The sequence below is a fragment of the Terrapene carolina genome, unplaced genomic scaffold, assembly GCF_002925995.2.
Source record: "Terrapene carolina triunguis isolate 2854851 unplaced genomic scaffold, T_m_triunguis-2.0 Scaffold84, whole genome shotgun sequence".
Classification (NCBI taxonomy): Eukaryota; Metazoa; Chordata; order Testudines; family Emydidae; genus Terrapene; species Terrapene triunguis.
Window position 1 is genome coordinate 12,894,086 of NW_020664435.1, and position 21,359 is coordinate 12,915,444.

The following is a 21,359-nucleotide window of genomic DNA, read 5'->3' on the forward strand; positions in this document are numbered from 1 at the left end:
CAGGTAAAAGGATTTGGAGTCTCTGTACACAGAGAGCTGTTACCCTTTCCTTTATAGTTATGACAGTGCAAACATGGGTAAGTGATTTAAAGCTGCATTTTCAAAAGGCGCACTCCTTTAGATGCCCTGCTTCAGACACCCAGGGCTGTATTTTGAGACTGACTTCAGTCAGTGTGGGCGGTTCACAGCTCTGAAGATTAAAAAAAAAAAAAAAAAAAAAAAAAAAGCTCTGTCAAATTTTGTTCCCAACTTTAGAGAAAAGAGTCTCAAAAATTTGGATCTTAACCGCTGCTTTGGTTTTCCCACCTATCAGCAGGGCTTAGATTGGATAGGACTGAGACATAATTCATTTTTGTAAAGGGTTTTGATTCTCTAGAAGGCAGATGTAAATACAGACTTTCATTTTTATTACTACAGTAAGTTTTTAATATGGGAGGTTAATGTAACTGACAATAATGAATGTACAGTATGGTATGCCAGAGTTAAGATATCAATGAAATCATATTTGTGGGTATTGACATTTCTAAAGAGCTTGTACTTAGCTGATGGCAGAAATAGATTAAAAGATTAAATAAATAGAAACCTCTAATCTGTTGCCTAGACAGCAGTTAAGTAGAGCTGAGTAGCTGTTAGCTAATTTCCTAACTAGGATGGTTTCATTTTGAATATAAATACTTCAGATCAATATGCTAAACCCCATTGATTTTACTATTCTGATTCGTTTTCTAAAACCAGTAGTTTAAGTTTACTTGTTAGGATTTGCAAATTTACTTTTACACTCCTTTCAAGCCAGTCACATTCAGCTTTGGCAAGTACCCTGCATTTTAGTACTTCCAAACAGCATTTAAGAAGTTAACACAGTAGAGTTGCCCACAGACACTCAAAGATGCCTTTGTCTACAGTATTAAACAGTCACTGAAGGCTGATGTGCAATTAATTTTGTATGGAGAGTATGATGGATAATAAGTGTGGGAGTACAGGAAGAGAAGGGTGATAAAGATAAGGTAACACTGACTATTCATTCTCTCATCCTTCTGTAATATCTATTCCAAATTATCTGGTGTTTTGTACACAGCAAGAAGTGTACAGATCTGCTACTTTACAACTGTCTTGGAAAATTCTATTTACCAGTCAAATTCACTTCTCCTAAAGAGGGTAAACAGAATGTTGCAGGCTGTCTTAAGACACAGTCCCTGTTACACTTAGTACTTGTGTTAATTGTAGCAATTGTTGTAGACTTGTGGATGGAGAAACCAGTTTAGATAATATGAAAACATCATTATAAAGTTCTGGGCCTAGTATTTCTAGTGAACCTTTAAAGCAGAAATTGCTGATGTCTGACCAATAATTTCTGAATGCACTTCTCCTGTTAGATACTTTAGAAATGATTCCATCTGACATCAGTAAAACTGTAGCTCATACTATAGGATCCTATTCCAAGCTTTTTGTTTAAAACAAATGAGTCACTGCAGCACATCACTGGACTTTTCACTGTTACTTAAATTGTATTGGATTTTTTTTTTTGTAAGGCTTGGCCTAGAAAGAGGCGCAACAGCTAAAGAGGCCTTAGATGTAATAGTTTCTTTGTTGGAAGAGCATGGACAAGGTGGAAATTATTATGAAGATGGGAGCTCCTGCTATGCTTTCCAAAGTGCATTTCTGATTGTGGACAGAGCAGAAGCCTGGGTATTGGAGACTGTTGGGAAATATTGGGCAGCAGAAAAAATCACAGGTGAGTTTTAACTGGTGGCAAACTGGTTACCATAAGAAGGCTGCATAACATCGCTTCAAAGCTTGTTTTATTTATTCCCTTTCATTTGGGGTAAAGATATCAAGGGGTTATGAAGAGGTCTAATTGGAAAAGTCTAAATGGCTTGGATGTATCAAATCAGTCAAACAATGAAAAGCTGCATGATGTTGGTAGCAGCCTAGCTTCAGTCTAGCCCATTAAATGTCCTTCTTTTGTGTGGACAGATTGTCCTTCTGCAGTTATGCTATTTCTCCAGGCAAGGCTTGAAAGTTTACCAGACCCCTATGGGACAGAGGAACAATTTTTCTAGCCCGACATAGATACTAAAGACTGATGGAGGGGACTGTCCAGCAGTAATGCCCTGATGAGATAACCCAATTCCTGGGAAGTAGTAAGATACTGTTCCTGGACCCTGTTTATATTGACCCGTCTGGCTGATGTTAAGTGGTCTCATCTTTTATTTGAACCTCCTGGTTGCTGCAATTAGTGTGTCTGCGACTCTACCCTTCACCCGCCTTCTGAGTCATCCTTCCCACTAAATAGAATCAGAGGACTGGAAGGGACCTCGAGAGGTCATCTAGTCCAATTCCCTGCACTCATGGCAGGACTAAGTATTATCTAGAACACCCCGACAGGTGTTTGTCTAACCTGCTCTTTAAAATCTCCACTGGTGGAAATTCCACAGCCTCCCTAGGCAATTTATTCCAGTGCTTAACCACCCTGACAGTTAGGAAGTTTTTCCTAATGTCCAACCTAAACCTCCCTTGCTGCAATTTAAACCCATTGCTTCTTGTCCTATCCTCAGAGCTTAAGAACAATAATTTTTCCTCCCTCCTCCTTGTAACAACCCTGTAATAACTCCATTGCCTACATCAGCTGCTGCTCGTAGCTTTTCCCAGGCAGAAGCATGAAGTTATTCTTGTTTGTTTTCACTTCTGCTCTTCCAGATCCTATTAGTACCAGTGAAACTGACCAGTTTTCACACTCCTACCACTTGCAAAAGCTACCAGCAGCAGGAGAGGGAATGGAGGAGGAGCCTCTCTGCAAGTCTAGGAATGTCGCACTGCTTTGTTTTACATTTATTTCCCATAGGAGGTTCTCTTTGCAACCATAACAGCTATTCTTGAGCTTTTCAGAGTAAAGCTTTACTACAACAGTCACGGGCACTGGTATGCTACGCTAAGCGGGGACGTTCGCTATTCACCAGTGCTTTATAGGACACTGGGTTTTTCAAACTTTGTCCCTAGAATCATTTGGTATATTGGGTCTTCTACATAATTTTGTTACACAACTTTTTTCCTTAAATGAAATTGCTTGATGAACTCTACTTGTGATGAAGAATACTTTAATTATAAAGCTATCCAGGAAATAGACGTTTGTAAATGAATAATACTCATGCTATTGTCCTGTTGCTGATCTGAATATAGCACTGACTTGAGTAATTCTGTCAATTTGAATCTACTGGAAAGAACAAAATTTAAATGTTTAATTGTTGTAATATTTAAAGGGGTGCTAATGGGTTTTTTTGCTTTGCTTGATAATAACATATTCCAGTTGGTCAAATCAAAATTATTCCAATCTTACAGTCTCCTGAAAATGAACAGCTAAGAGATTAATGCCCTTTCATGGTACAATTTAAGTTTGAACCTGTGAAGCAGAACATACTGAAACCTTTCAGCCTGCCACTGACCCTTGGTTTCTGTAGTTGGTTTGTAGGCAGTAATGCGTATAGCAGCTTTTAACTGGGATTAGTAATCACTATTTCAAATTTTATTCAGTGGACATTAGAAAGGCAACTCTGATTCTATAACAATAGCTGTTAATGATGCTATTAAAGTAAAAAATTTCATAAATCACTTTAGCCTGCCTATTAAAAATAAGTCTGCTACCTTCACTGTCAAGTTTTGTTTGGATAATGAGTATAGTTTAAACAATTATTTCCATTACTCATGTGATGTGTTTACTGTATCTTCTGGTGAGTATCTGCAGTAGCAATCATTAGTCATGCTGTCTGATGTGTATGGATATAAACAATTCAGGCAGAATTTTTTTTGGAAAAAAAGTCATACAATAGACAAACACATTGAAGGCTTATTATTTTCAATCTATATTATTGTCTTAACACCTAGAGAACCATGTTTTAAAAACAAGTCTTGTGCTCACAAAGACACTACATTAAATTTTTACAGAAGGATTTATAATTCAATATTGCATTTTAAATATTGAACATTAAAAAAAACCACTTTAAACAAGTATTCTTATTTGATTGGAAACCAGATTATGAGTTATTCCACATGAGCTCTTCTTCTGCTGGTCTTTCAAATGATGCCCATTTTCGAACAAGAAACTTAAAATCGCCAATTATAATTAGGTGACAGTTTCTGGGATAGAAAGTTATTTAGCAAATGTGTATAATGCTGTGTTGAATAGTGGGATTAACTTTTTCTTCAAATAACAAGTAATGCCACACAGATCAACTCTGGGCTGAAGTACTATTGTGTCAATTCCTTTGGGATGATTGTAATCATGTTGGATGAGCTAGTTAATGTGGTCTCGGGCAAAGGGTCAAGATCACTTCCAAACAAGTTTTTGAAAGTGAAGTGTCATAACTTAGCTTCTGGAAATCTAAGAGCCTGATTCTCTACTGCTTTGCACCTTGTAGAATCTCTTCCACTTGCAGAGGTGGTTGAAAATCATAGCATTCTGATACGGTAGCATTGTGCAATCATGTGGTGCAGGGATAAGTATCTAAACATGACACAAGATGCACTGGAGAATCAGGCCCTGAAACTTGAAGTGATGAGTAAATCCTGTGCCTGTGTAATTAGGTGACTATCACAAAGAAATGTCTAGATTGGTCAATGTCTTAGTTTGCTAATAAAATATTTTGCTCCTCTAACTGCTTCTAGCTACATTGTAGTAATGGTATATTGTGATTTGTGGCTCTTTCCATAGAGGGAGTAAAGTGCATTTGCAACCAGCTTTCATTAACCACAAAAATTGATGTTGAGCATCCTGAGCTTAGGAGTTATGCAGAGACTCAAGGCTGGTGGACTGGAGATACCGAATTCAATTTTTCTGAAGTGTTTTCTCTAGCTGAGGACCATTTAGGCTGCTGTTCAGGCCAGGAGAGCCTAGAAAAACAAGAAGGTAAGTAGAAAGGCTTTTTCCTTATTGATTTTTCTTGCCACTTAATTCCCACTTTTCACAACTAGACCTTCGTCCATAGTCTCAAGTGGGTACAAGGAGAGCACTTTCACATGGAAGGAAAATCCATAGAACAAATTGCCTCGCGCAAAACTCCTGCATGAAGTCTTAACGCCTCAGCCTAAATTTAGAATAAGGCTATTTATCAAATCACACAGACTTGGATGGTGGAGTGTAAAGCTCTAAATGTTGTGGGTTCTTTTAGTCTATTCATTGTAGGTTTGATACATGGGAATAAGAGTAATATCGTACCGGGGCACCCCTGTTCTCCTAGCATGAAAAGATAACTTACCTTAGTAAAAAATGATGAGAGGGCATTGTGTTTTTCCAGAAGGATGTTCGTATCAGTCCTATTGTGAGGTGGGGAAGAGGCATTATCCAGCTGCCTGTGGAACCAAGCTATGGTTGCAAACTATGAGAATCGAGTTCTGTTACAGCAATGAAGATGCACTTAGGAAAGACTCCCCTCCCCCCCACTCCCTCTTTTCAGGCCAAACTGGATGTTTTTATTACCAGAGCATTTCAATAATCAAAATCTGCTATCAGCAGAAATGGGTTTATGTTCTGGTCCAGAATTTACGAATCACTTAAGATAGCTGGAGCTGGCCAGAACCCTTTTTGGAATTACTGCAGCATCTGCTGCTGTGCATGAGTAATGTGTAATCTTTGTTCAAGGCACATGCATGAGAAGTGTTGCCATTCTCTTTAAAAGCTCTATATTAAGGATGACTTGGGCATATTTGAAATGGTAACGAAATCTAGTTATTGTGCGACAGGAGACTGGATGAAAAACTTTTCACTGCAGTGCACAATGCTAGTAAGGGTGTTGTGGTCCAATGCCCACGTCTCAAAGTAATCCTCAATCTGTAGGAGAGGGTCAGGAAGGGAAAGAAATAGAAATTAATTAGAGCACCTAGAAAAGTTGAGCTTGAAACAGAAAGCTGGTCTTAACCATAACTGTAGCAGAGCTGTCACTCTCTGCTATAATACAGTCTAGTTAAACATAGATAACTGCACCAAAAGCCACTGGAAACATTTGATGATCCATGTTATAGATTATCTTTACCACCCCCAGAGCTGTGAAGCTTGTCTCTGCACTTTTAATTACTTCCAATCCATTAGACATGATGGGCCAAATTCACACTTGGGTCTGTGAATGGAGACATTTACAGTGGCAAAAAGTCCATCAGTTAGAGGGTTGAGGCAGTGCAAGGCGGCTGTAATCTGTTCTAGTATGTTTCAAGGGTTAAGTTTTGTAAATACAAGCTGTTAATAGTGGTGGGGGTATGTTCCCACCTATATGCTGTGGCACTGTTTGCGCTGGGCCTGATGCAATGCCCATTGAAGTAAAAGTACTTTCCTTTGAATTTGGTGGGATGTGGATCAGGCCCATTGGGCACTTTTTTCCTCTTCTTGCAGGAAATATCACTGTGCAAACAATGATGGATGTCTTGCGTGACAGAGCTAGTGGTGTCTGCGTGGACTCCGAAACTTTCCTCACTACAGCTAGCATAGTGTCTGTTTTGCCTCAGAACCCTAGTTCTCCCTGTATTCACTACTTCACTGGCACTCCGGACCCTTCAAGGTAAGTCAGGGTGCCTGCTGCCCTTCTGAGGCTTAGTGGTGCAGGCTTTAATAAGGAGATTCTGGCTGTGCGTATGTACATTGAAAGCTATTAAATCTGATTTTAGTGACAGATTTAGGGCCCCCTTGTGACTGGCTTTGCATGGGTGAACAAAGAGGGAGAGGGTGCATATAACGTTCCTTCCCCTTCATCATGTCCCTTCACAGAGGTGTGCTGCAATTCCTGTCTATGCTCACCACACAAGGACTATGTTCTATGTCAGAAGGTTCAGCACTCCTCTATGCCCTGCCCATCGTCTTCCCATACACCCTTTGGATCACGCCTTTGTTTTCAGGACATGGATTTCTCTCTGAATGCAGTTTAAGTAGAAATCCCAGTAAATACCTATGGTACTAGGACAAAAAAAACAATAACACATTTTGTTAATCTTGGTGTAAAGATCAGTAGCTCGCTAACATTCCATACATTAGGTTTTACACTTAAATCCTACTATGGTATTTTAACTTGTTCAGAGTGCTGGCTTTGGTAATTGAAAAATAATTCACCATGGAGGCAAGTTCTTTTAAATGAAACATTCTTTTCTTCTGTTCCATTTCACTTAAGGAGGATATCAGCAGAAAGTAGTAAAATTAATGTAAAAAGTTTAGTTATCTTAATTCAACTTTAGGGAATAATGTGGCAGTTCTAAGAAGTTGCAATCTCTGCTTAGTCACCCAAAACCAACACAGGAAAAAGTTTTAGTTTTTCAGTTTTTATACAAAGTGTTACAAAAGTAATATTATTGTGAGTGAGTAATATTGTGCATGTAGCATTTAAAGCATTTCTGATTTGCAGTTTTGATGTATTGGGATTTAATGTAAAAAAAAACAAGCACTTGAACATATTCTTGTTGCTAACTAGTTTTCTGACAATCTGTGCTGTATCTAGATTGTATCATGTTTAATATAAAGTTGTGGTGAAACTGGTCTTGGAATTTTCATGGTTCTTGTACTTAATTATGTCAAAAGACTTATCTTTAAAAAAAAAAAAACACAAAGACCTGATACAAAATTCATTAAGTCTTCCATTGACAATGGGCTTTAGATCAGGGTGTAAATCCCTCAATAAAAGGACAAGTACGGTACTGATGCCTATACTTCAAAATAGACTCTTGAAAACCAAAACAACTTTTTGCTACGAGTCACTTTCCTAATTCTCCCCATTTCCTTTTGTTAATCTATGAACCCACAATGGTTAGTTCCAGTAACTTTTAGGGCAGAGTTAAAGGGCAGTTTCAACCTTGACTCAGATTTTGTTTCATAGGTTCAAATCTGATTCTTTAAAACAGGTAAGGTGATCCCTTTGTCCCTTCCTCACCCAAGTTTTTGTGGTAGTATAAAAAACACTTCCTGTCAGAGTAGATGAGTCTGACACAGTCATGACTGGTTATTAACATTTTGCTTTACATTAGAACACAACATAAGAAACACATTCAACAGACAGAGCCTTTACGTGCATCCTAGAAGCCTTGTTGGAACACCTAAGTGCTATGTGATTTAAATGTAGTTTATTGCAATTTAAAATGGAAGCTATCAGAGTTGAAAAGCCAGTGATCACTTACGCTTAAAAAACAAAACAAAAAAAACCCAAATCACATTTACATGAAACATGCTAGATCATTTTGACATCACAGCTGTTCTGCTCCCACCCCTACTCTGTTTGTTGGGCCTAGTGGTGCAGTTTGATTCTGTATCCTGTGACTGGCAGGGAGAGTAAAGGAGAGTAAAAGATTTGACACACTAACCTGTACCTACTGTCCAGACCATGATTAAAAGAACACACACGTCTGAGTACTACATATACAGTGTGTAAACTTTAAAGAAGGAGAGGAACTGCTTAGGGTGGCCTAAGTGGCTACTGCCCTGCATAAAATTACCATACCATGGTAAAAGAAAAGAAAAGTTATGATGAATAGCAGGAAACATTTTTACATAAAGGTTTATTGTAACATCCTCTCGAGAAGAAATAACCTTCCCTCCCCCCGTTACTTAAATCTGGACAGGACAGAGTACTGGGGAATACTATAGGGAACAATCCATGGCCTAACAAGTCTCTCTCACCATGAACTGTGAATCCCAGCTTGGGTTGCTCAGCATTGTTTTTTAAACTAAACCACATGCAGCTTAAGAAAATATTTGCCACTTACTGTATATTGGAGAAATGATGATTTGGGGGAGAGGATGCCGATCTGACTATCCCCTTGGACAACCAAAGGTCACTACAGTCAGGTGACTATTAGTTGTCTTAGAAATCATAGAAATGTAGGCCAGGAAGGGACTTTGAGAGGTCATCTTGTCTCCCTCCCACCATGCTGAGACAGGATTAAGTAAACCAAGACCATCCCTGAGAGGTGTTTGTCTAACAACTTCTTAAAAACCTTCAGTGATGGGGATTTCACAACCAGTGTTTAACTATCTTTCTAATTAGAAAGTTTTACCTAATATCTAACCTAATTCACTCTTGCTGTAAATTAAACAAATTATTTCTTGTCCTACCCTCATGGACACGGAGAACCATTGATCACCATCCTCTTTGTAACAACCATTTACCTATTTGAAGACTCCCCCTTCAGCCTCTCCTCTGCATAAATATGCCCAGTTCTTTCAACGTTTCCTCATCGGTGATGTTTTCTAAATCTTGTATCACTTTTGTTGCTCTCCTTTGGACTCTTTCTCCCATTTGTCCACATCTTAGTGTGGTGGCCAGAACTGTACACACTACTCCAGCTGAGGCCTCACCAATGCTGAATAAAGCAGGACAATTACTTCCTGTGCCTTACATGGTAATATATCCTAGAATGGCATTTGCTTTTGTCCACAACACTGACTCATTCAGTTTGTGACCCGCCATAACTCCCAGATTCTCTTCTGCAGTACTACGGCCTAGCCAGTTATTCCCTGTTTTGTAGTTTTGCATTTGATTTTTCCTTCCTAAGGGCTGTATTTTATACTTGTCTTTATTGAATTTCATCTTGTTGATTTCAGTTCTTCAATTTGTCAGTCATTTTGAATTCAAATCCTGTTCTTCAAAGTGCTTGGAACCCTTCCCAACTTGATGTTGCCCACAAGTTTTATAAGTATATTCTTAACTCCATCATCCAAGTCATTAATGAAAATACAGAATATTCCCAAGCCAGGTGTCATAACTATAAAGGGAAGGGTAACAGCCCTCCTGTGTACAATACTATAAAATCCCACCTCTGCCACCATGTCAAGGCTCCTTCCCCACTCTGAACTTTAGGGTACAAATGTGGGGGCCTGCATGAAAACTTCTAAGCTTAACTACCAGCTTAGATCTGGTCCGCTGCCACCACTCCCAATGTGCTAATTCCCTTCCCTGGGTAGCCTTGAGAGACTCTTCACCAATTCCCTGGTGAATACAGGATCCAAACCCCTTGGATCTTAAAACAAGGAGAAATTAACCATCCCCCCTCCTTTCTCCCACCAACTCCTGGTGGATCAAGATCCAACCCCCTTGGATCTAAAAACAAGGAAAATCAATCAGGTTCTTAAAAAGAAGGCTTTTAATTAAAGAAAAAGGTAAAAATTATCTCTGTAAATCAGGATGGAAAATAACTTTACAGGGTAATCAAACTTAAAGAGCCCAGAGGACCCCCCTCTAGCCTTAGGTTCAAAGTTACAGCAAACAGAGGTAAACAGCCTAGTAAAAGGCTGTCAAAGAAGGAAATTAAATTAGTTTGGCACGATTTGTTCTTGACAAATCCTTGTTGGCTGTTACTTATCTTACTATCCTCTAGGTTTGAACAAATTGATTGCTTAATAATTTGTTCCAGTATCTTTCCATTTATAGAAGCTAGGCTGATTGGTCTATATCATTCCACAGGTCCCCCTCATTCCCCTTGTTAAAGGTAGGTACTGCATTTTTCCTTCTCCAGTCCTCTGGGACTTCACCCATTCTCCATACGTTCTCAAAGACGGTTGCTTTGGCTACTTCCTTAAGTACTCTGTGTGACTAAAGTGCTTCCACAGGGGTTCCTTAGTGCTGAAGGGAGTTTCATCCTTCACCTGGGAACTCAAGTCTTCATTGGACTCTGAGCAAGGCAGTAGGTAGGCTTGCTTCTCCAGAATACTCTTTACCTTACCAAGGCCCATTGCTCTCCCATCTGTGTCACATAAAGGCTGCACAAGGCTTTCAACACCCTTTGGGATTCCTTTTCTTTCCAGAGCAAAGCTACAGCCTCTAGCCTGGCTGCAAACAGACAGACTTGCAGAGGTCCTTCCCTCTCCCCATCACGAGTGCTGGAACAGTTTGTTTAGTAGGGGGTTCTTAGAGCATTGAACCAAACTGTAAACCCCTGTATATAATGGAAACCACTTACAGCCAAGGGGTGCAGCAGCACCCTATGCTCCCCATAAAGCAAATAAAGCAAGGTTTGTACACAAGACATTAAGAAAAACAGCCACACCAGAGTTCCTGCTTCTCTGTGAGTTAAAACTTTTCTAGACAAGCTATAATCAAATATAATAAAAACTCACTCACAGCTCTGAGTCAGTGCTTCTTTGTGAAGAGAAAAGCTGTCCTACTCTGGTCATGCCAGCCTGCTTCCTCACTCCCTGAAAACCCCTGCCAGCTGATTGTCTTCCTTATAAATAAATAAGGGCTGGGTTTCGGGGAGGCTAATGAGCCTCAGGTGCATCTGGACTCTGTCTGTCTGAACTTTGTCTCCGGGAGTCACAAGGCTTTTCTTCTCATCCATGCTCCCCATTGTCCTGGGCCCCAGTAGGAAACCGCGACAAAATGAACGTATGTAAAATGTTAGTCTCAGTGCAGTTCATTGGGCAAGCATCCTCCTCACAAAACCCCCAACATAAGACACTGGGCAGGTGGGGTGGTCTATCATCTTGTCTAATTGGTACTCTCATTGGCAGTTTCTGCAGATGCCAATGATTCAGTGGGCTTGGAGACTGAACTGTCTCCCTTAGCAGTGGTCATTGTGGTTTAAGACTGAGCTGAATTGTTGGGACAGTATGCGCTGCTCCTGCTTCTGCTGTTCTGAGAGCATTTCCATCTCCATGGCTGCCAATCAGGGACAATAGGTGCAACTAAAATACAAATGAAGAATAACAGCCCATCTCTGTATGCTACTGTCACTTCTGTTTTACATGCCTTCTCTTAAAAAAATCTGTAATAAAAGACATGTCTTGCCCCAGTCTGTTCGGGTCAGAACCTTTTGATGGCAGGGCTTCTCGAGAGTGATGGATAGAGCAGCAGTGATAGACTTCAGTTTCCTGCTCTATCATTAGTTTTCAAACTTCTTTTCAAAAGTCTCTCACCTTTTGGCATGCTCCTTCACACTGGCTGTAGGGCATTGCCTTAAAAAACAATTTATTAAAAGTATTTTCTCCTGTGTTCCTAACCAAGAGGTTAGATCTAGATTTTAGGTATGAAATTCCCTTAGGTTAGGGACAGGTTTCAAATGTATTTTGAGCTCCCATTTAATTCCAGATTGAAATGCTTTGTTTGATGAAAAGTATTACAGTATTTTCTGTGTAACCATTTCCTTATCCTTTCCTTGACTTCCCAATTCGGACACTGGTGGTCAATGCCAAATCTTCAGAGATACTTAGTAAGTTGTGTAATAACTGGCCAAAAATCTTCCTCTAGCCCTCATAAGTGGATGGCTTTAAATATATCCACCTTCCGTTTGTTTCAGCAAATAAATTCTGAACTGAGTGCAGGACTTAAGATGTATATTGTGTGAAGAACTTTATTGATGTATAAATTGCTGCTGTGTAAATGTAGGAGAACTGGGAAGTTTTAGGTTGGGAGACTGGTTCTGAGCCAGTTAATTTCTTTGAAAACTCTAAGCACAGCTCCCACAGACTACTTAAAGTGTGGGATGAGAGAACATGAAGGAAAAAAGAAAGCAAGAGAGTAGTATGGGGATAAACATTGGGATTTAAAGATGATCAAAACATTTACCCTCTTCTCCCTCCACCCCCACAAAAAAAAATCAGAGGAAGGAAGCTCAATGCTGTAATTCACAGAAATGGGGAAACTGACATGGAGGGGGGGAAAGAGAGGTTAATATGTAAAACTTTGCAGGATCCAGTGTTTTTGAAAGTAAATGGATTTTTCTTGTGGCATGTTTTCCTATATTAGAAGAGGTTATTTTTGTGCCATATCTGACCCCATCCCGCCACAGTAATATAGATATGCACATGCAATACTGTTCAATGAATCTCTGTTGGCAAAGTAGCCTGGGTCATAAACAGAACGTCCCTGTGAATAAGGTTCTTATCTCTTTCAGGTCCATATTTAAACCTTTCATCTTCGTTGATGATGTCAAACTAGTACCAAAAGTTCAATCGCCTTTTCTTGGTGATGACGATCCTGTAAAAAAGAAACCTCGGTTCCAGGAGAGGCCTGACCGGAGACACGAACTGTACAAGGCACATGAACGGGCCCGATCTGTCACTGAGAATGATCAGGTAAAGTGTGTAGGACTTGGAGCCTTTAGAGACAGGTTTTTTTCTTAAGACTAATACACCCGGGATCTAAACTGCTGAGTGTGTGAAGAAAAGTTTTGAATGTTTGCATGACTTATGCTTCATTCTTTCTAGAAAAATTTCTGTAAAATCTTTTTCCACAGAAACCTTTAAATCTAATTAAAAGAAAATAAGTGGGTTCCCCCCCTAAAAATCTGAATAGAGGCTTAGAAGTTAAAATGGAGGAGTGAACACTTTACCCATGGTTGGTTGCATTCTTTTCATATTAATTTTTGTAAACATGGAACTAAAAAAAAAATTCCCACTAGATGTTGGCAGAGTTCATTATTCAGACTCTCAGCTTATAGAATTTTAAGACTATAAAAGTTGTCTGCTTCTGTCTAGGGCTCATTCGTGGTGGGTTTTTTTCTTTAAGTGCTGCATTATTGAACACTATCAAAGTTTAGAGAATGTTTACAAAAACCTGACAGATCACCCAAGTTGCCCCTTAAAAAGAATCGAAGGGAAACTTACAAGAGCCTGCAAAACTCATATAAAATCCCTCAAACTTTCAAAGGCTATCATTGTACATATGTGACATGCGGGGCACAATCCAGACCAGTGGGGGGCTGTGTCACCTCTGCCTTGCAACCGTGTGTACCTTACAATGCCTTGCTGATGTAGCTCCCACCTGGGCTGCTCACAAAGAGCCTTCCAGCAGGCAAGCCACATCCTGTCTGTCTGTGTGTAACTGCAGCCTGCCAACTATACCCTGGCTCTCACCAGCCTGGGTTATACTGCAGGGTGACCACAACACATTCCCAGTCCTAGATCTTTCCTCCAGAAATGTATGTCCTGTACGGCCCAGCCCTGTTCTGGACAGTATAAATATATTAGGTCCGTTGTTCCTATAGGGGAATAACATGCCAGTTTATTACCTTAAAGACACTTCAACTTAATCACACTGGATTAGATAACACAGTAAAGTTTATTAACTACAAAGAGATTTTAAGTGAGTATAAATAATGAGGCATACAAGTCAGAAATGGTTACAAGAAAAATAAAGACAAAACACTTACTAGTATCTACTTAAGAAACTAACTCTGTTGCAAAGCAAACTTTCTCGCCACATGCTTCCAGTAGATTACTTACCAAACTCTCAGGTCAGGACCCTTCCCCCAGAGTCCAATGGTTGTTTCTTTTTGTCTTTTCAGGTGCGGAGAATGAGGTGGGCAGAGAGGGGTGGGGGAGTCTCTTGGGGTGTTTGTCCCTCCTTTTTATAGTTTCAGTCCCCCTCTTGAAAAACATTTCTAGCTGAGACCCAGAGACAGAGTCTATGTGAAAGGATATTCCCTGCTGGGTTATTTTCACATCTTTGAACTTCCTTTGTGTTCCCTCCTTGCTTGATGACTCTGTTTACTGCTTAAAAGCACATTAAGGCAAGCACACATTCCTTCATTAAGTCAAGTCTGTCCTATTGCCTGGGCGGAGTTGTGGGGTTTGAAACATGTGTTAATAACATCATACAGGAGAATCTTATTGCTTCATGTACAATGCTGGCACACATTTTATCGGGACAATACTGACCAGCAAATTGAGTTTCCAAATGACACCTTACAAGGCATACCTTGTACAAAGATTATTACAGTAGCATGTCAGCTGTGAATACAGGGGTATATTTGGTCACAAGATACAGAGTTATTTTGAACTGTGTTAATGGTTATTGGGATGTGTTATAAAACTTGTGTCACATTATAATAGGATCGTGGCAGGAATATCACGGGTTGAAATGTATCCCTGAGTACTGAGATGCTGGAGTATGGAATGATTCATAATGTATAATTTTTTGTTAAAGGGACATTCAAGATATGACATCTTATGCAATTCCTGTTTCAGGAATCATGTGTGTGTTCACACGTTTGTTAGTGTGAATTTTACAAACTCACATTTATGGCTAGTCTTGCACATCTCATCTCTTGCAATGGAGTGGAAACAAGATATTTTCCTTTTTGTACCTCAGAGCAGGAATTTTGTTTTCCCTCTAAGAAGAAGTTTTTAGAAATTACCAGGTTGAGACAGTACTGTCTGTATCCACTCTAGTAGGGAATGTATCTAGAATTGGTTGGTGTGTTTGAGGCTCATGAAGTCTGTCAGCAGAAAGCACTGTGTATCCCACACCAGATGGTGCTGGAACATGAGTGGTAAACATCACATGTATAACTACATTTTACCCTGGGTGGTGTGGGCCGCCTTTGGGCTACAGGTTGATCAGTATTGGTCCCCTCAGCATTTGTGTAGTCTGAGATGTCCACTCTTGTAAAGGCCGTGAAAAAAGATTTCCCTTGAGGAGAAAGTGACCTTAAACCAAGCAAGTCACAAAAGGACCACTCTACAGATGGTCAAAATTGTCGGAACAAAATGCCTTTCTCACCGCAGCCACAAAAAAGAGGACAGAATAAAAAAGTAGGTAGCTATCATCAGCACAGCTCCAATTATTAAAATCCACACTGGCTAGCAGTATAGAGCACGTCAGCATTTCCTCCCCATTGTCCAAGGCTCCCTCCTTGGTCTTCACCCTTCCACCCAAAATCATTGTAGCATACTCAGTCCTGTGTGGGGATGGATCTGATGATCTCTTGCGAGACCGCCAGCTGCCTCCTCTCCCTCTTGCTGTGCTGCACTGATGCACAAGGAAATGAAGAGTAGGAGCTGGCAGAGAATGAGAACAAATGTTGTACTGGGGGTAGTAGTAAAGGCACTGTCCTCAGCAGAAAGCACGAGAAGCCTGGGTCTCCTGCTGACAGCCCCATTCAGACTCCTAGTGGTGGAATTTAAGAAGGAGAATTTAACTGCAAACCCTCCAGTTAGATAAAAGGGGATCCAATTGCTCGAGGGCACTTACAGAAGGGTTCTGCAGCTGCAGATAACAATAATCAGCACCAGTGTTGTAAGGATTCAAACACTGGTCTGTTGAATTAAATCCAGGGATGGCCAACCTGTGGCTCTAGAGCCGCATGCGGCTCTTCAGGAGTTAATATGCAGCTCCTTGTATAGGCACCGACTCCAGGGCTGGAGCTACAGGCGCCAACTTTCTGGTTTGCTGGGCGGTGCTCACTGCTCAACCCCTGGCTCTGCCACAGGCCTTGCCCCCACTCCACCCCTTCCCGCCCCCTCCCCTGAGCCTGCTGTGCCCTCACTCCTCCCCCACCCCCCCGAGCCTCCTGCCTGCCACGAAACAGCTGATCAGGAGGTGTGGGGAGGGCTGCCGGTGGGTGGGAGGCGCTGGGAGTGGGGGAGGGGGAAAGCTGATGGGGGGTTGCTGACGTATGACTGTCGCTCTTTGGTAATGTACATTGGTAAATTCTGGCTCCTTCTCAGGCTCAGGTTGGCCACGCCTGAATTAAATCAATAATCTGCCATTTTGGCAAACTATGTACAGGAGGTTGATGACTCCTCCCTCCCATTTCATCATCAGCACAATGAGGTAAATACAATGGCTCCACCAAACGCCATACATCATGAAAAACCATCCTACTTATTATATCTTCTCCTAGTGCATCTCATTCGTTAAGGGAATGAAACAAGATCTAGTTCATTTTTTTTCTGCAAGATTCATTAGACACATGCCTTCTGATTCTTGAGCTAATAAAGGAAAAGACTGTTCATAGTGTGTTCTTCAGAGGAAAGGACTATTGAAAACCCCCTTTTAACACAATGCCACCCTAAAACTAACCCCATCCCACCCTAGTTCTGTACCTTTAAATGATGGTATTTTCTCTCTGAAAAGTTATGTTTTTCTTTACACAAAGGCCTAAGCCCAAAAAGCAAACAGACCAGCCTATTCCTGTTTAAAACTTTCTGGCCTCAACCTGTTAGTTTTCTGCTGTCAGCTGGAGAGTCACATAGATCCACAATCAGAAAAGCCTAGCAGACCTATGGTGGTGATGGAAGTAACTGCTACATAAGATGACTTGAAGGCTTCTTCAGTAAATATAGATGGTAAAGTTTAACTTACCATGTTTAAAATTTTTAAAAATGGCAGTAGTGGATTTGGAAAATTAATTTGAGGCCAACCTTCAAATCATGGAGAACAAATAGGAAAGTCTGGCTGAGTCAGCACACTTTGTATGAAAAGTATTCAATGTTCTCATGTGAAATTTTAGAACACCCTTAAGAGCAAATATAAAATTAACCAGGGCCCATGATGCTGAAACTTTGGATTCTTGATACTCTGAAGCTTAGCATAAGCGACTCTGTCCTTTTGGGGAAGACCTATAAAGCACCAATAAGAGAACCTGCAAAAGCCACAGCAACCCTTACTGCTAAAAATGTTCCTCCTTAGAGTGAGAATCTTGTTTGCAGCTTCCAGAATAAGTGAAATAGTCTACAAAGACAGAAATGGCATTTTCTTTTCAAGGAGTCAGTTCCAAAACACACAGAGCAGTCCTGCTACTTGATGCAACCATTCACAGAGACTGAAGTAGAAAGTGCGCTTTTATGCTAAAAACTAGCTAAAGCAATATATTTTCTGGAGAGGACTTTCTACATAGAAACTGTTGAAAAGCAGCAGCCTAGTAAACCTTGCAGTGTCTGATAGAGACGCAGCCCCTATTCCAGGTTGGAATCTTTCTTCTCTGTAACTTAGACGTAACATTTCATCTGTCTTTCACTTTGATGCTGTTTGACTGTACAGAGGTTAAAAGGTAAAAGGGCAAACTCATTAATTTTAATCCTGTGACTAAACCTAGAGTAAAGAGGGTGATGTTCTGAGGGATACTGTTCTACATTCTGTTCTCTGTACCAGTGCCTGTTTTTGGAAAATCCTTCCAGGAACACCTCGGTGACTTGCAGTGTTTTTGTTGTTAATGAATTTCCAGACTTGAGATGAATCAAATAAACTCTTTTTTTCTCATAGTTATACAAGTTTTATCCCCCACTCTCAAGCTGTGCACAATCTTTAAAGTTCTTATTTCCTTTGAATTTACTACTCACTATTTTACTAGAGTTGTTTCTTGATTACTAGTCTCTATTGTTTGTTCTGCATGTTAAATGATAGACCATTGTTTTCATTTTTGCTTAGGGTTCTACCACACTAACATAGAAGAAAAAAAAATCAGTATGGGGTGTGTGTGTGTGAAGGAATGGGACGTTTTCAAATAGTGTGAAGGTGCCCCCACAGCAGAGAGGAGTAGTAAAAAGTCACTTGAATTTGTTTAATGGATACTTTAACTTGTCTGTTTCTTGCCTTTAGGATAAAGGTCAGAAGCTGATGAGGATTATGTTAGACCTTGAAAGACAAGGCTTAGAAGCTATGGAGGACATCCTCACCAGTACAGAGGTTCTGGATCCTGCTGAAGTAGTAGACCTTTTCTATGACTGTGTCGATACAGAAATTAAGTTCTTCAAGTGAAGTAAGCAAATGTTTTAATACTTTGATTTAGAAACTGCTAAGCTGTCAGAAAAGCAGCTCATCTGTATATGTATAAATAAGATGTATAAATGCAAGACTTAGTCTGATTGTGCTGGTATAACTTCAGTGGTGTTACTCCTGGTTTACACCACTTTAAATGATTGTAGAATCAGGCCTTCATTATCTTTATGTCCCTTTTGATACCTCTCTGAATGGATTGTCTCAAAAATATTTTTCCTTTATGTAATGTTATAGCCTCTCTTAATTTTCTATTTGATTGTTGCTGTATGTGGATTTTAAACCACTGTTATCTCATTTCAGCCACAGTGGACACCGTTAGCCTTTTCACAAGAAGACTCTATAGTTCTTCGAGCCTTGAAAGATAGTCTCCAGTCCACACAGCTGAATTTGCAGGAGGAAAACAAACAAACAAAAAGGCTTCTATCTTTCTAGAAAAATGTTCCTCAGTAGCTATATCGAGTTAACAAAATTGCTTTCCTTTGTCCAATCATGTGGTGGTCCTGTTCTGTGTGTAGTGAAAGGAGAGAGTCACTGATTGGTCCGTGTGTGCATGCCAGCTAATGCAGTGCAGAATGTTTCATTGTTTGGGCAACAAAAAATTAAAACAAGGAATAACTTCATTCCAGTGTAATTTCCATATAATCTTTTAAAGCAAACAAATGTTTTTGTTTTATTTCCCTCTGTATAGCTCAGGCTAGGTAGCAAAGCTCAAATGCTTAGAATTTCACCAGGTACATGTATGCTTACCACTTCACATTGGAAACTACAGAGGTTTTAAAAACAAAAACAGGAGCACCTGACAGTCTGAATTAGAGATAAGGCCTGGTTCTGAGCTTGCTTGTGTAACTCTGTTGGCTGCAATGGAGCCACTCTGACTTATGCCAGAACACATGAGCAGAATTATGCCCCCGGGACTCAGTGCTGCCCTCACCTATTCATACCTTGGAAAAACGACGATTGCACTTGTGATGCCTGGTAGGGGTTTTTTTTTTTCTTTCCCTAAGATTCATAGTACTGTGTATTGCAGGCAGAATCAAACTGAGTGCCTAGTACATTATATAATCAAATGACTTCAAGGCAGCATTGATAGACACATCAATGCAGTGACAACTCAGTCAGAACACTTTTTTTGTTAGAATAGAGGCTGGGCATTGAAAATAAAATTAGGGACAGTAGTCTGGCTGTGGGACCATATTGCCGTATGAAAGACAATTCTGTGAGATCTCCAAATGGTATATGCTGTTTACAGCCGGAAGAAATCTCCAATTATTTAGTACAAGAAAAAGGAAGTGATTGTGACTGAGCTGTTACTTACTCCTTGCAAGGCACAAATTCACAGTGAAGCTATGATCTGAATGTTACTCCTTTACAATCTGCAGAGAGGAGGATACAAATGGTTTATTTGCAGTTTTTCATCAGCATACCATTTTACCCTCTAGATTCATATTTGGATTCATGTGACTCCAGTGATTATCTACTTTTCGTGTGCTCTTGCCCTAACTCCTTTACTTTAAGAAGTTAATCTAGTGCAGCGGGTGAGCATTGATCAAGGGAACCTTCTTAACTCATGACACAAGGGACAATATTAGAGCTGGGTGGGGACAAGGTGTTAATTCCCACCCATTGAAATATTGCAGCAGCATCAACAAAAAAGTTTTTCTTTTGGAGGGAGGTTGATGATTTAGAAGAGAAGCCCCCACTGAGGAACTGAAGTTTCTCAGAAGGGGAGCATCAGTTTACCACTCTTTTGACACAGACAGTGTGTTTGGGGCTGCACCCAACCCCTACAAAATACGTAGCTCTCAGCTGCTTGGAATCAGAGTCAAACATCTTACAAACACAGTTTAAGGAAGTTTTTACTAATGCTTCATCTGCCACTTCCAGCTATAAATCCATTCAGCAGACACTTAAGTCTATATTTATGCTGTGGCTACACAAACCATATACAGTCATAAAATTATCCATTTCAGTTTACTTGCTTTCTATTAAAGTCCTGTAGTGGCTTTATCAGTTCTCCTCAAACAACAGTATCAATCCAAAAAAAACCCCCAAAAACGAAGGAATCCTTGTGGCACCTTAGAGAATTAACGAATTTATTTGGGCATAAGCTTTCATGGGCTAGAACATGAAGTGAAAAAATACAGGAGCAGCTATAAATACATAAATAAATCCAGGCTCTTGTAGAATACAATTTCAAAAAGATCTGCCAGTGAAATACATCTGGGCTCAAACTGATTTTCTGATTGTTATTCCCCTTTAATTCTCTTTGTATCCCCTTTTGGGTTTTTTAATGTGTCTTTGTTTTTTGAATTTACCTCCCTTCTTTCATAAGTACTATAATTCCAACTTGCTTGAAATGGAAACAGGACAGAGGTGATCCCCACCTTTCTAGGAGTCCTACACTCCATACCCTTGACTTTGCAGGTATCACTGAACATGTCTCTTAGGCAGTGTAGCTGCCACTCCAAGTGTAAGACAGTGGCCACTATACAAAGTATCCAGGTAACCTCAGTAACTGTTCAGAGGTGAGCCACTGTGTACTGTGACATTTTACAGTGCATGAGATGCACTATAAAATTATATGATTTATATAGCTGTTTCTGTAATTCTCCTAATATGCTGTGTGATACAGCAGGGCCAGGGAGCCATGGGAGAGGGGAGATATATAAACCTTAGCCTAATTAAGGCGTGGTTCCCTGTAGACTAGGGAAGGTTACTTCAGGTTAATTGGAACACCTGTAGTCAATTAAGGCCCTGTCAGGAACCTAATAAAACCTCCCTGCTTCAGGTAGAGAGGGTGGTGTGAGGCAGGAGAGGGGACTGGAGTTGGGTTGCTGAGACTTGAAAGACTAGAGAACTAAAGGAAGGGAGATTCCCTCCCACAGCGTCAAGGACCAA

At 40.2% G+C, this 21,359-nt stretch overlaps 1 protein-coding gene across 2 annotated transcripts in view; it reads left to right on the forward strand.

Annotated features, from left to right (window-relative positions):
- SCRN1 (secernin 1) overlaps positions 1-20,568 on the forward strand; it is a 59,077-nt gene extending 38,509 nt beyond the window's left edge. For both annotated transcript variants that reach the window (XM_026649393.1, XM_026649394.1), the window contains exons 4-9: positions 1,530-1,732; positions 4,706-4,900; positions 6,377-6,542; positions 12,853-13,033; positions 18,282-18,441; positions 18,762-20,568. In XM_026649393.1, coding sequence (XP_026505178.1) covers positions 1,530-1,732; positions 4,706-4,900; positions 6,377-6,542; positions 12,853-13,033; positions 18,282-18,440 — 904 coding nt within the window. In that variant the 3' untranslated portion in view covers position 18,441; positions 18,762-20,568. The remainder of the gene's footprint in view (positions 1-1,529; positions 1,733-4,705; positions 4,901-6,376; positions 6,543-12,852; positions 13,034-18,281; positions 18,442-18,761) is intronic.
- Positions 20,569-21,359: the final 791 nt, after the last annotated feature.